Source organism: Petaurus breviceps, unplaced genomic scaffold (assembly GCF_028583685.1).
Source record: "Petaurus breviceps papuanus isolate PSGF00001 unplaced genomic scaffold, PetGlider_PUasm1.0 90730, whole genome shotgun sequence".
Taxonomy (NCBI): Eukaryota; Metazoa; Chordata; class Mammalia; order Diprotodontia; family Petauridae; genus Petaurus; species Petaurus breviceps.
The window spans coordinates 8,768,225-8,784,486 of NW_027187324.1; the positions used below are offsets into that span (position 1 = coordinate 8,768,225).

The following is a 16,262-nucleotide window of genomic DNA, read 5'->3' on the forward strand; positions in this document are numbered from 1 at the left end:
TATAAAATCTTCTGTTTGACTTTTAAAACCCTTTATAATCTGACTTCTTTTCTTTCTAGTCTTCTTACATCTTAGTTTCCTCCATGTAATTTGTGATCCACTCACAGTGAAAATACTTGAGACAAACAGACCAGTTAAGAGAATATTGCTCCAGTAGAAACAAGAGAGCATGAGCTAGGGTAGTAGTATGTGAGTGGAGATAAAGGAGGCATGCAAAGGTATCATGCAGTCAAGTCAACAAATATTTATTAAGCACCTACTTGATGCCAGGTACTGCATTGAGCACTGGAAAAATACAGGAAATTAAAAAAAAAAAAAGTCAGTCCCTATTCACCAGGAACTCACATTCCAAAGGGAGAGACCATGTAAGCAGTAATGTACAAATGGGGGAGGGGAGTGATGAATTGGAATGCACTAAGCTGAAGAAGGACTAGGAAGGCTTCATACAGAAGGCGAAGCTTTAATTGTGAACTGAAGGAATAATTGAAGGAATCCAGGGAAACCAGGAGGCAGAAGTGAGGAAGGAGCCAGTTCCCAAGCGGAGGATGGGCCAGGAACAGCAAGTGAAAATACCCAGAGTTGAGAAATAGAGTGTTTTTATATAAGGCATAGTGAGAAAGCTAATTGGATCACAAAGAACATGGAAAAGAATAAGGTATGAGACTAGAAAGACAGGAAGAAGTCAAGTTATGAAGGGCTTCAAAAGGCAAACAGGAGATGTTATCTTCGATCCTGGAGGTCACACAGATCCACCGGATTTACTCGGAGCAGGGAGGGGGCATGAATTGATCAAACCTCTGTTTTAGGAACATCGTTTTGACAGCTGAGTGGAGAATGCACTGGAGTTGTTAGGGACGTGAGGTGGAAAGACTAGTCATAAGGCTATTGACAATAGTCCAGGCATGAAGTAATGAGGGCCTGCATCAGGGTAGTTACAGTGTCACAGGAGAGAAGGGGACACATATGAGAGATGTTATGTATACAGCACCAAATAAATATAATAACCTTGTATTTGACAAGTATAAAGTCTTAAGATTTGGGGATAAGAATTTATTATTTGGTAAAAAAAAAAATCATTGAGAATACTGGAAAATAGTATGGCAGAAACTGGGCATAGACCAGTATCTTACACTATTTACAAAGATAAGTTCAAATGGATGGATACATGACATGGATATAAAGAGACATGTTACAAGAAAATTTGAAGAACATGGAACGTATTACTTATCAGACTTAAGGATAGGCAAACAATTTATGACTAAACAGAGATAGAAAGCAAAGTTAGATGTAAAATGGATAATTTTGGCATTAAATTAAAAAGCATTTGTACAAATAAAACAAATGTATCCAAGATCAGAAGGAAAGCAGAAAATTGGGGGAGGGCAGGTGGCATGGAATTTTATAGATAGTTTCTCAGATAAAGGTCTCATATCTCAAATACATAAAGAACCTTGTCAAATCTATAAGAATATGAGTCATTCCCCAGTTGATAAATGATCAAAGGATATGAACAGGCAGTTTTCCAATGAAGAAATCAAAACAATTTATAGGCATATGAAAAATGCTCTAACTCATTATTGTTTAGAGAAATGGCAAATTAAAACAACCTTGAGAAATCATTTTACACTATCAGATTAGCTAAAATTATTGGGGGGATGGGGGTGGCTAGGTGGTGCAGTGAGTAAGAGCACCGGCCCCGGAGTCAGGAGGACCCAGGATCAGTTCTGGCCTCAGATACCCACACAAAAGAACTGGCCGTGTAACCTTGGGCAAGTTACTTAACCCCAATTTCTTTAAAAATAAATAAATAAAATTATTGAAGGGGAAAGTGACAAATGCTGGCAGGAATGTGGAAAAATTGGGACACAAATTCAGTGTTGGTGGAATTGTGAACTGATCCAACCATTTTGGAGAGCAATATGGAGTTATGCCCAAAGAGTTATTGAATTGCTTCTGCCTTTTGACCCAGCAGTACCACTACTGGTTCTATTTCTAAAGATGATTAGGAAAAAAGTAAAAGATTCTATATGTTCTAAAATGTTTATAGCAGTTCTCTTTGTGGTCACAAAGAATTGTAAACTGTAGGGATGCTCATCATTGGAGATATTTATAGCTGTATCATACAGCTCATCATGAACAAGTTGTGGTATATGATTCTGATAGAATAGCACTGTGCTAGGAATGATGAATTCAATGATCTTAGAAAAACATGAAGGTGAATGGAGCGATGATGGAGTAAAAGCAGGAACTTGCTGAGCTCCTGCTCCAACCACCTCCAATACCTGTAAAAAAATGACTCTAAATAAATTTTAGAGCTACAGAACCCACAAAGTGAAAGAAACAAATCTCCCACTGAAGGCATCCTGGAAGACCAACAGGAAAGGTCTATCACACCAGGCTGAGAGCCAAGTGCAGTCCCGCATGAGCTGCTTTGGACCCAGATCTGGGGCATCCTCGACCAGCAGCAAAGACCAGCCAGAGTAGACTTCAGGAGAGTGAATCACCAGCAGCTATGGCAGTTTCCAGACTTTTCAACCCATAAATACCAAAGAGAAAGTAAAAGGTCAGTGGGGAAGCCTTTTGATCCAGGGTGAGAGAAGAGCCCTTGTCTGGCCCCAGGGCAAGACTTATGTGGTGGCACAATGGCTGCAGCTACTACTGTATGACTGCCTCCAGAGCTCCTGGCCTGCAGATCATAGGGAGACCAAGCAATCATTCAGAGGGTAATCGCTCTTGCTTTGACCTGCTTTTACTTGCTTGGACCTGGGTCACAGTCTTGGGTGGTGGTCCTGGGGTGAGGAACGCTAGTGTGCCAGAGCTTGTGGTGGCTGTACAGAGGGCATCCTCCTCATAGTTCTGACAACAACTGTGAAAATTCCAGCAATTTGGGACATAGCTCTCTCCACTCTGGAAGCAGAGTTCTACCTTGACAAAGAGTCCAAAAGTCAAGTAATTGACTGGCAAGATGAGCAAACAGAGGAAGTGCAGTGAGACCATAGAATCTGTTTTGGGGGACAGAAAGGATCAAAACATGGAACCAGAAGACAAAAAAGTCAAAATTCCTGCATCAAAAGCTTCCAAGAAAAATATAAACTTATTACAGGCCATGGAGGAGCTCAAGAAGGATTTTGAAATTAAGTTAGAGAAGTGGAGGAAAAATTGGGAAGAGAAATGAGAATGATGCAAAAAAAAAAAAAATCATGAAAAACAAGTCAACAACCTGACTGAAGAAAATAACACCTTAAAAAATAGAATAACTCAAATGGCAAAAGAGGCCCAAAAAGCCATTGAGGAGAAGAATGCCTTAAAAAGTCGATTGGCCAGATGGAAAAGTAATTTCAAAAACTCACTGAAGAGAATAATTCATTCAATATTATATTAGAGCAAATGGAAGCTAATGACTTTGTAAGAAATCAAGATGGGGCGGCTAGGTGGCGCAGTGAGTAAAGCGCCGGCCCTGGAGTCGGGAGGACCCAAGTTCAGTTCCTAGCCGTGTAACCTTGGGCAAGTTAGTTAACCCCAACTGCCCTCCAAAAAAAAAAAAAGGAAGAAAAAAAAGAAATCAAGATAGTATAAAACAGATCAAAACAAATGAAAAAATAGAAGGCATTGTGAAATATCTCATTGGAAAAACCACTGACCTGGAAAATAGATGCAGGAGAGATAATTTAAAAATTATTGGACTACATGAAAGCCATGATCAAAAAAAAAGAGCCTAGTATTCATCCTTCAAGAAATTATAAAGCAAAATTGTCCTGTTATTCTAGAACCAGAGGGCAAAATAAAATTTGAAAGAATTCACTGATTGCCTCTTGAAAAAGATGCCAAAAAGAAAACTCCTAGGAATATTATAGCCAAATTCCAGAGTTCCCAGGTCAAGGAGAAAATATTACAAGCAGCCAGGAAGGAAACAGTTTGAGTATTGTGGAAACACAATCAGGATAACACAAAACCTAGCAGCTTCTACATTAAGGGATCAAAGGGCTTGCAATATGATATTCCGGAGGTCAGAGGAGCTAAGATTAAAACCAAGAATCACCTGCCCAGCAAAATTGAGTATAATGCTTCAGGGGAAAATATGGTCATTCAGTGAAATAGAGGACTTCCAAGCATTCTTTTTTTTTTTTTTAAGCAACCAGGATTAAGTAACTTGCTCAAGGTAACACGGCCACTTGTTTCTGGGTGTGGTGCTAAGTATCTGAGCCCAGATTTGATCCCCAGGTCATCCCGACACTGGAGCTGGTGCTCTTACTTGCTCAGCCACCTGGCCGCCCTGACTTTCAAGCATTCTTGATGAAAAAACCAGAGCTGAACAGAAAATTTGACTTTCAAATACAAGAAGCAAGAGAAGCATGAGAAGGTAAATGGGAAAAAGAAATCATAAGGAATTTATTAAGTTGAACTATTTACATTCCTACATGGAAAAACTATAATTGTAACTTTTCTCAGTATGAGGATAGTTGAAGAGAATATATGTGTGTGTATGTATATGTGTGTATAGGAGGGTGCATGTGTGTATAAATATATGTGAGTGTGTGTATGTGTGTGTACATGTATAAATATAGACAGGGCATAGGATCAGTTGAATAGGAAGGGATGATATCGAAAAAATAAAATTAAGACATGAGAGAGGAATATATTGTGAGAAGAAGAAAGGGAGAGACAGAATAAGGTATATTATCATATAAAAGAGGCAAGAGAAAACTTACAATGGAGGGGAAGAGCAGGAAGGTGAAAGGGTCAACCTTACTCTTACTGAATTTGGCTTAAGGAGGGAATAGCATACACACTCAAGTGGGTATATTACCCTACAGTAAAGTAGGGGAGAAGGGGATAAGAGGGAGGATGGTGGGAGGGCAGATTCGGGGAGAGGGTAGTTTGAAGCAAATACTTTTAAAAAGGGACAAGGTCGAAGTAGAAAATAGAATAAGTGAGTGGCAGGATAGGATGGAGGGGAATATAGTAAATCTTTCACAATATAGCTACTATAGAAACATTTTGCATAACTACACATGTACAACCTATATTGAATTGCATGTCCTCCCAGTAGGGGTGGGTGAGGAGGGAAGAAGGGAAAGAATCTGGAAATCAAAGTTTTAAAAACAAAAGTTTAAAAAAATTGTTTTTACATATAACTGGGAAATAAGATATACAGGCACTGGGGTATAGAAATCCATCTTGCCCTAACAGAAAATAAGGGGGGGCATGGGGGAGGATATAAAAGAGAACAGATTGGGAGAAGGGCTATTCAGTAGGCTCACTACTTTGGGGTGGGGGTAGGGGAAACACAGGAAGAAAATTTGTAATTCTAAATCTTGTGGAAATGAATGTTGAAAACTAAAAATAAATAAATTGGAAAAAATTGGAAAAATTTAAAAGAAAAACATGAAAGATTTATACAAAATAATACGGAACAAAATGAACAGAACCAAGAGAACATTGTATACAATAACAGCAATATTGTTTGAAGAACAATTTGCAGTGAGTGAGTCATTTTGACTATTATAAATACCCAAATTAACTATAAAGGACATATGACAAAAGATGATTATCTACATCCAGAGAAAGAACTGATAAGTAGAAGCATGTATAGAAAAATTTCATGCACAAATACTTATTTGTGTCTAATGGTAGCCAGTGGGGGGGAGGTGGAGATGATAAAGGAAAAGAAAATTTACATGATGATTTTGTTGTATATTTAAAAGGAATAGCAAGTTGTACATAGTGAATTTGCAGTTTCATGTGCAATCTTCTTTATTGTACTGTGTTATGGAAATGTTTATTTTATTCAATAATTTTTAATTAATTTTTTTTAGGATGTTGCAAAGGTAAAATTTATAGTACTTGGCAACAAATAGGATATTTGGTGTGGGTGGAGTGACAGTGAGTTAGGGAGGAGTCAAGGATAACACTTACATTATTTACCTGAGTGACTAGGAGGATGGTGGTATCTTTGACAGTAATAGGAAAGCTGGGAAGAGGAGAGGTTTAGGGGGAAAGGGAGTGAATTTAGTCTTAGACATGTTCATTTAATATGTCTATGTTAAATCCAATATCAAAGGACCAATAGGCGGTTGGATATGTGAGTCAGGAGGTCAGGAAAGAGGTTAGACCTATATAAATAAATCTGATAATTTTCTGCATGGAAATAATAACTGAATCCATAGGAACTGATGAGATTACCAAGCAAAAGAGTCTAGAGGAAAAAGAGGACACAGGATAGAGCTTTGGGGGTTACCCACATTTTTGTAGGCACAACCTGGATAAACATCCAGCAAAAGAAACTTAGAAGGAAGGGGTCACACAGATAATAGGAGAATCAGAAGAGAGTATAGTCATGAAAACCTAGAGATAAGAGAGTGTCAAGAAGGTGATTTCCAACATCAAAGACTTCAGAAAGATTAAGAAGGATAAGGATTAAGAAAAAGCCATCAGATTTGGCAATTATGAGATCATTGCTAACTTGGGGGAGTGGGGAGCAGTTTCAGTAGAAGGATCCATGTGGAGTCCAGACTAGAGTTAAGAAGGGACAGAAAGGAAAGGACATGGGAGACACTGATTGTAGGAAGCCTTCTCAACTTTGCAATCTGGTATCTAACCTCATATCTCAACTGAAACTCCAGAGTCATCTATGATGAAAATCTAATGACCTTTTTTAGATTCTTATTCTTAGCATAGCTATAACCTTTGGCATTGTCAATCAGGTTTTCTTGACACTACTCTCTTCTGATTCTCTTCACATCAGTGCTTATCAGTCTCTTTTGCTGAATCTCCATTCAGGTCCTGCTGACTAACTGTAGGTAGCATCCAAGGCTTTAATCCTGGGTCCTCTTTTTTCCCCTCTATATTATCTTGCTCAGAAAACTCATCAGCTCCTATGGGTTCAACTATCATTCTATGACAATGATTTCCATATATCCATCTATATCCATATCCATATTCACATATCCTGCCCTAATGTCTCCTGAGTTCCAGTCTTGCATCACCAGCTGCCTCTTGAACATCTCAAATTGTTAGTCCTGAAGGCACCTCAAATCCAATATGTCCAAAATATAACTCATCATTTTGCCCCCAAACCTTCTCCCTTCCCAACTTTCCTATTATTTCTGAAGGCATAACCATCCTCCAAGTCACCCAAGCTCCCAGACTCTGTCACCCTCATTCATATTCATCCCATATATCCAATTTATGTTCAGATTTTTACTTTGATCACATTTCTTGTATATGTTTACTTTTTCCACTTATTCAGCCACCATCCTTGTACAAACCCTTATCACCTCTTACCTGAACTGTTGTAAAAGTTTTCTAATTGGTCTCCTTGCCTCAAGTCTTTAATAATTTCGATCTATCCTTCACCAAGCTGCCAAATAATTTACTAAAGCACAAATTTGACCATTCACCTCCCCTTCAACTCCAGTGGCTCCCCTTTATGTCTAGGATCAACTCTCTCTGGTATTTAAGGCCCTTCAGAATATAGGCCCTTACTACCTTTCCAGTCTTCTTACACTTTACTCCCTTTCCTATACTCTGTGATCCAACTACATCGGGCTACTTGTTTCTCCTCACGAACAACACTCCATCTGTAAACTCACTGCATTTGAACTGGCTGTTTCTCATATCTGGAATGCTGTGCCTTCTTAATTCTGACTCCAGCTTTCCTCAAGACTCAGTTCAAATCTCAACTTCCATTGAAAGGTCCCCCATCTAGAAGTCCCTTACTTTGTATGTACTTAGTTATTTGAAAGAATATAAGATCTTTGAGAACAGAAACCATGCTCTAGAATCCCTAATGATTAGCACAGTGGCTAGAACTTGCTAAGACCATAATAAATGCTTGTTCACACTAATTGATTGATTAATATTTCATTATATATTATATTATTACTACTATGTGACAGGCACTATACTAGGTGCTCCAGATTCAATGAGTCAGCAATGCAAGATGCCTTTCTAAAAAAGCTAATGATCTCCTAGGCTACATTAAGAGAAGCTAAGTTTCCAGAATATGGATGATGAGAGAACCAATATACTCTGCCTGTTAAGACCAACATAAAGAGTAATGTGTTTGATTCTGGGCGCTAGACTTGTAGGAAAAACATTGACAAGCTAGGGAGCGTCCAAAGGAGAACAAGAGAATGATAAGGGGTCTTGCTTTTTGAGAATCAGTTGAAGAAATAACATTAAGAACCAAGTATGGGGCGGCCAGGTAGCACAGCGAGTAAGAGCACCGGCTCCAGTGTTGAGAAGACCTGGAGATTGAATACCGGGCTCAGACACTTAGCACCCACCCAGAAACACCTGGCCGTGTAACCTTGAGCAAGTTACTTAACCCCGATTGCTTTATAAATAAATTAATTAAAAAAAAAAAAAGAACCAAGTAAACTTGGAGGAGGAAGGACATGGCAGTGGACGTTAAGTCTTTGAAGAACTGTCATATGGAAGGGAATTATGCTCTTCTTGTTTCTACTTGATCCCCATGGAAAAATTTAGGGGTATTATAGAAAAGATGGTTGTTCGCTTCCAAGTTATTCCTTCCATATGGCCTCGAACATCCTTTCCAGCCCAGGATTTTGTGAACATTTGCCACTTTTGAGGGTTTTCAAAGGACTGCACTAATGGCTTTGGGAATCTCAGAATGTTTTGAGCAAGAGCAACATTATTTGAATAAATATATAGCCACTCAAGGAAAATACCTAAAGGGACAACGTATTTTAAATGTATAAATACTGGTACACTTTTCAAAAATCAGTCATTCCTCATGGAAACCTAAATAGGTTTCCATAGATAGAAAACAAATTTATGCAAAGTAGATTGCTGAATATGAAGTTACAGCAAAGGGAATCAAATGGATTTGAGAGAGCTTTTCATCACTACAAAGATAATATAAACATAAAGAAAATGGTATAAACTAGCAAAGAAAAGACTGAACTGAAAATTGGGAAATTTAGATTGTAGACCTAAGTCTCTCAGTGAACTTATAGGAGTTTAGACAAATAACTAATCCTAACTCAGCTTCTGATTCTGTATCTAAAAAAAGTGAAGATGTTTTCAAGAAAAATGAGAAAATACAATACATTCAGAAGAAATGCAAAAATAAAAACATCCTAAATTAGACATCTTAATGAAATAAATTGCCTACAAGATAGGTTAATTAAATATATAAAGTTCATTTTTTAAACATTCTAAAATCATAGAACTAGGAAAACATGATTTGTCATGATTCTAAATTCTTGTTCTTTTCCCATGTTTTTGCTTTCTTTAAAGAAAAAAATAAAACTAATTCAATACGACACTTTTTGTTATATATAAGAGGGCTGACCTCAGAGTCAGGAGCAGTTCAAGCATGCTTCTAGCATGCACTAGTTGTGGAACCCTGGGCAAGTCACTTAACCTCTCAGTGTAGTAACCAAGTTTCTGTGTCTGTAAGTTAAAGGGAGCATGCCAGGAGGGAGTTTCCTCATCTGGGAGTTCCTTTTATCAGTAAGATCAGTAAGATTAGTAAGGCTTAATCTCTATCACTTATATTTCTGAGTCTTTGCTGAGTTTTTTCTTTATCTTCAGAGTAAGTTCTCAACTACTAAATAAACTTAACATATTCTTATAACTTGATAAATACCTAGGGTGTGTGTGTGTGTCTGTATGTCTGTGTGTGTGGAGACAGAAAGCATGGGCACTGATCCAGTGGGAAGTAGTATGTAACCATACCTGTGGAAATTGTAGGTGACCAGTCACACAGTTGGTAGTAGTTGATTATCTTCACCTTCCTTTCCTCCCTTTGTCTTGGAAATTTAATCAGCCACACCCTATTACTGCATAGTTAGGCTATGGGCCATATAAAGGCCCTTCTGTTCCCTGGGACACCCTCTTTTGCTGCTTTATGGAGTTTATATTAAACAAGTTAGTAGTAAAATCACAATTGCTCAGGGGCCCTACTTAGGAAAATTCCTAATGTTGTGAAGAGGTTTGGCTCTCTGCCTTAATTTAAATGTGTATGTACCCCTAGCTAACTCTGGGATCTTCATGATTGATACAGAATTCATTTTACCAGAAACATTTAGGGAAATGAGCAATTCTATCATCATTCCTCTTAATAGCAAAGCATAAGGAGGAGTTTTAGAAAGAACAAACTCTTTCTTCCAATTTCCCTCAGTCCTTAAGAGATGGGCACAACTGAAGTGTTCTGCTCCAAGTAAAGCTGATGAGCCTCCTCCATGTCTCCCTTCTCTTCTAACAACTCAGTCAGTCCTGTTTTATCTTTAGCCTTTGACCTGTGGCGCCTGTGCTCTCTGCTACCAAACACTCAGATTTTCAGGTTCTGAATCGGCTTGTTATTTTATACAAAATACACAGGGTATGACCTATCCCTCAACCAACCCTAACACACTTTATCCATTGGCTTTCAAAGACCTGTACATTGATCAAGGGCATTTCTGATCTAGTTAAAATATCTGATTGATGGTTGCTTCAGTAGAGGTATTTAATCCTCATATAGTTCATGCCTCCAATTGAAATTCAGTTGAAAATTTCCATCTCTCTAATTATTGAGGTAGGGCTATGGGACTGCTTTCTTACAATAGTTTAGTTAACTTGTTTGGGGGAAATGTTTGTGCAATGAAAAGAATGGCTTTAGAAAATTATTCATACTAACATATTAATGCATTTGTTAAATGAATTCATGCATCCATTAGATGGTCTTATAAATCATAAATGTAAGATAAATCACATTTAAAATAAAATTATCTGATTTATAATTTTTACTTTTATTATATAAATTTACTTTATAGATAAAGCATATAGTGTACCATAGATATAATATGATGGGGTAAAAGAAAGGATCATTGCATTTACATTTTCTGATTTTATATTATTTTCATTGTAGACTTCAACTATTATGAGGAATGTTTCAATCTTCTTTTTTCTTTCAGCAATTTGCATAAAGAAAAGGCAGCTTTGGTACAAATTAAGAATCAAATGGCAGCAGATTTGGAACAACTTCTAAGTCACCGCGAGGTAATATTTTCCCCCCTTTTTTCATTGATTTTTCCTTTTTTTCAAACAACTTGTTATAGGGGGAATTTTGATTGGTGTTTCTGAAAACTGTTCCTACCCCATTGATATCCTTATTCCAGGGCCTAGTCCAGAATCTATTAGGCTGGAGCAAATAAGAGTGTCTTTCATCCTAATCTATCTGCAGAAAGTTTATCAGATTTTTCTATAATACCACTACAAAGTAAAAAGAACTCAATTACAGAATTGTTCTGATGTCATCCCTGGTGATAGTATTTCCTGGTTTCAGGTAGGTGTGCCAGGTCTTGGAAAGGAACTGCTAGAATACAGGTTATTCTGGAAGTGTAGAGATATCTTGGAGGAACTTGAGGTTATAGAGTGAGTTAGGAAGGGAGAGCAGTTCCTGGTCATAGTAAAAAGTCCTAAGACAGGGGATGAGGGTAGTGAGCTTATGATCTGGGGGGAAGGGAGCAGAGGGTACTTTACACTAAGGGTTCTTAACCTAGAGTTCATGGGTAGATTTTAAGGACTTCTTGAACTTGGAACTTCTACTATTTTGGTAACTCCATTCCCATAGAATTGGTTTCCTTTGTAGTTCTACATATTTTAGTTTGTGCAGTTTAAAACATTATTCCAAGAAAAAATTTGTAGGCTTCACCAAATTGCCAGAGGGGTGTTCATGACCCCCCAAAAAATTCAGAATCCCTTCTATCCTGATAGCATGAATTTCCAGGCCCACCTACCACTATTATTATCAGAGATTTCCAGATACTCTGCCTCCCAAGCAACTGTCTCAACCCTTTTGATTCTTAATACTGTGTTTATGTAGTAAAGCTGATAGATCTACTGTTTAGAGTATTTTTGAAAGAAGATTAAACAGTTTTTAAATTTTTTAATAAAATAATATATAAAGAACTGAAGCTAATAGGTTGTTCAAAGATACTGTCTTTTTTTTATGTAACAAGTTGAGTATTTGACTAGAAAAGCACACTGATAGAGTCAAAATTAAATTCATATTCTAGTCCAGAGGTGTTGACACTCAAGACAGTATTAACCAGATTAAAATGTAATTGGGAAATATTAACAAAATAAGCAAAAACACAATAGAGCATAGATAATGTTAATATGTGGTTTTCTAAATAAATATGTGCCATGGGATCCTTACACTTCACTCATCCACCCTTCTATCTGAGTTTGACACTACTGTTCTAGCCTAGAAATTTTCTTGTTCTTAATTAGAATTGCACTACTCATAAATTCAATTTTTTTTTAATTTACAGACTATTGATTTTTGAATAGAATTTAGGGAAATATATACTTGTACATGGAAATGAAATAATAACAGGATGAAATATTCCTGATAAATTGTTTGCTTCTGCACAGATGAAATTTGCATAGAAACTTTTATGATGACATAGTAGTCACTTAATTTTCTGACATTTGGCTTAAGAGATTTTCATTCATCCATAATATTCAGTGAACCCAAAAGCATAACACCTATATACTAAGCATTCCAAAGAACAATTCTTTTTTTTCTATTTCAAAGTAATTTTCTAAGAGCAAAAGTTCTATGTTTAGTATTGATTATAATAAAAGAATTTTTTACAGAAACCATATATTTCATTTCTGTGAAATAGTAGTTATTTAGTCTGCTTCTTAGACATAAGTTAAAGTAGACAGTAGTCATACACAAACTTATGAGAGCCACCTTCTATAGGTTTATGTAAAGATGGGAAAATCTCTAAGGGGCCATGTTTCCATATTCTCCTAACTCCATATAAACTTCTACATGACCCATGAAGATCCCTGGTGACCCCCACTGCTCCCCCTTCTCTGCTTCCCCCCCCCCCACCTCATCCTGAAGAAAAAAAGGGGATTGTTGAAGTATTTTTTTTTCTACTCTGTGACTGTGGCAGATATGCTGTACATAGAGAAGTAGATAGGGAACTTTTCAGGCAAGTTAATACATTTAGTAAATGCTAAAATTATTAAAGGTGAATATTCCTTTTAATATGAATTATCTGTGAATGCAATTTTCATTTATTCTAAAAATTCAAGAATGATGCTTTATCATCTGGTTAAATTTAGATTATTTCATTTGGTGCCTATTAAAGATAACAAATTAACAAGATTGGAGTTGGGAATTTTCCATTTGTTCATTTTTTTTTATCAAATGCTTTATTAACTTCTGGTTTTCATCATTCATTTCTGCAAAGTTTTGAGTTACAAATTTTCTCCTCATTTTTCCCCTACCCACTGCCCCAAAATAGTGATCCCACTGGATATCCCCTCCTCCAGTCTGTTCTCTCCCATATCTTCTCCCATACCCCCTCCAACTTTCCAGTAGTGGATCTCTATGCCCCCATGCCTGTATATCTTATTTCCCATTTACATGTAAAATAATATCGATAATAGTATATGTGTGTGTGTGTGTATTTTAAACATTTGATTTTAAAACACTGAATTCCAGATTCATTCCCTTCCTCCCTTGTCACCTGCCCTTACTGGGAAGATAAGCAATTCAATATAGGTTGTACATGTGTAGCTATGCAAAACATTTCCATAGTAGATATATTGTAAAATACTGACTATATTTCCCTCCCTCCTATCCCACCTCCCACTTGTTCTATTCTCTACTTTGATCCTGTCCCTTTTCAAAAGTGGGTGCTTCCAACTTCCCTCTCCCCATTAACCTGACCTCCTTTCCATCATTCCCCCCTCTCATCCCCTTCCCCCCTACTGTCCTGTAGGGTGAAATACCATATTTAGTGTGTATGTCATTCCCTCCCTAAGCCAAATTCAGTGAGAATAAGGTTGACCCATTCCCTCTTGCCTTCCTGTTCTTCCCCTCCATTGTAACAATTTTCCCTTACCTCTTCTATATGAGAGAATTTACCCCAATCTGTCTCTCCCCATCTCTCATTATATTCCTCTCTCACCTCTTAATTTCACCTTTTAAGTATCATCCCTTCCCATTAAACTGGTCTTGTGCCCTCTGTCTATGTATACCTGTACACATATATACACACATTCACATATATATTCATACGGCCATATACCCTCCTATATAGACATATATATGTATGTGTGTGTGTATATATATATATATATAATATATATATACATACACATTTCTATTCCCTTCAATTATTCTCATACTGAGAAAAGTTTCATAAGTTATTATTATCATTTTTCCATGTAGGAATGTAAATAGTTCAACTTTGATAAGTTCCTTATGATTTCTTTACCCTGTTTACCTTCTCGTCCTTCTCTTGCTTCTTGTATCTCAATGTCAAATTTTCTATTCAATTCTGGTTTTTTCATCAAGAATGCTTGAAAGTCCTCTATTCCACTGAATGACCATATTTTCCCCTGAAACATCATACTCAGTTTTGCTGGGTAGGTGATTCTTGGTTTTAATCCTATCTCCTTTGACCTCCAGAATATCATATTCCAAGCCCTTTGATTCCTCAGTGTAGAAGCTGCCAGATTCTGTGTTATCCTGATTGTGTTTCCACAATTTTCAAATTGTTTCTTCCTGGCTGCTTGTAATATTTTCTCCTTGATCTGGGAATTCCAGAACCTGGCTATAATATTCCTAGGAATTTTCTTTTTGGGATCTTTTTCAGGAGGTGATCGGTGGATTCTTTCAACCTCTATTTTACCCTCTGGTTCTAAAACATGAGGGCAATTTTCCTTGAGAATTTCTTAAAGGATGATTTCTAGGTTCTTTTTTTGATCATGGCTTTCAAGTAGTTCAATAATATTTAAATTATCTTTCCTGCATCTTTTTTCCAGGTCACTGGTTTTTCCAATGAGATATTTCACATTGCCTTCTATTCTTTCATTTGTTTGGATCTGTTTTCTTGATTTCTTATATAGTCTCTAGCTTCCATTTGCTCCAATCTAATTCTGAAGGAATGATTCTCTTCAGTGAGCTTTTGAGATTCTTTTTCCATCTGGCATATTTGGTTTTTAAGGCATTCTTCTCCTCATTGCCTTTTTGAGCCTCTTTTGCCATTTGAGTTAGTCTATTTTTTAAGGTGTTATTTTCTTCAGTCAGGTTGTTGACTCTCATTTCATAATTTTCTTGCATCGTTCTCATTTCTCTTCCCAATTTTTCCTCCACTTATTTGATTTTCAAAATCCTTTTTAAGCTCCTTTATGGCCTGTAACCAGTTTGTATTTTTCTTGGGAGCTTTTGATGCAGGAGTTCTGACTTCACTGTCTTCTTCCTGTTCCATGTTTTGATCTTTTTTGTCCCCCAAATAGGAGTCTAATGTTGTATTCCTCTGTTTGCTTTGCTTCCCTCATTTACTCATGTTGCCATTCAATTACTTGACTTTTGGGCTTTTTGCCACAGTAGGACTCTGCTACCAGACAGGGGAGCTTCGTCCGAAACGCTGGGATTTTCTCAGCTGCCAAAGGTATTAGTTGGGTGCCCTCTCTGAAGCCTCCACATGCACTGGCAAGCTGATCACACACCCCAGGACCTCCACCCTAGACTGCAATCCATATCCAAGCAGGCTAAAGCAAGAGTGATTACCCCTCAGACTGGACGCTTGGTCCTCCTACAGTCTGCAGGCCAGGAGCTGAAGCTGCCATGTGAAGGTGGCTGGCAGTCTTGCCTCAGCGGCTTCTCCCTCTAGGCGATAAAGACCAACTGCACTCCCAACTACTGTATCCCAAAGTCTACACTGCACTGACCTCTCACTTTGTCCTTAGCATCCATGGGTTGGTAATTCTGGAAACTGCCACAGCTGCTGGTGATCTGAAGTCCCTCTAGCCTAGGCTGGTCAGGCCTGCCCTTGGTCTAAAACCTCCCACTTGGGGCTGGGATTGGCTCCCAGAGCACTGAACTGGCTGTTCCCTGCCGGGCTGTCCTCAGCGGGAGGTTAGCTCCTCTGTTTCATTTTGTGGGTTCTGTAGCTCCAAAGTTTGTTCAGAGTCACCTTTTACATGAATTGGAGGAGGTGGAAGCCAGAGCCCTGTTTCTACTCTGCCATCTTGACTCCACCCCCCTCTCCAGTCCATTTGTTCATTTTTAACAGTTGCTTTAACATTTTTAATTTGCCTTCATAAGCACTGTTGCTTAGCCCTTTTCAGTTCAGATTTTCTTTGCTTAGACTGCAAAGAAGAGTTAAAGGAATCTCTCTAGATGGTCTTCTAATGTGATGTATTACCAGCTTATTTTCATTGCCAAGCATTTGTTAAATGTAAACATAACTGGCAGACAGAAAAATATTTTGGGTAAC

At 37.6% G+C, this 16,262-nt stretch overlaps 1 protein-coding gene across 3 annotated transcripts in view; it reads left to right on the top strand.

Moving 5' to 3' along the window:
- The window catches only part of PIBF1 (progesterone immunomodulatory binding factor 1), a 321,204-nt gene that overhangs the window by 255,795 nt on the left and 49,147 nt on the right, over nucleotides 1–16,262 (top strand). For all 3 annotated transcript variants that reach the window (XM_069066780.1, XM_069066782.1, XM_069066781.1), the window contains exon 16: nucleotides 10,926–11,010. In XM_069066780.1, the coding sequence (XP_068922881.1) occupies nucleotides 10,926–11,010 (85 nt within the window). The remainder of the gene's footprint in view (nucleotides 1–10,925; nucleotides 11,011–16,262) is intronic.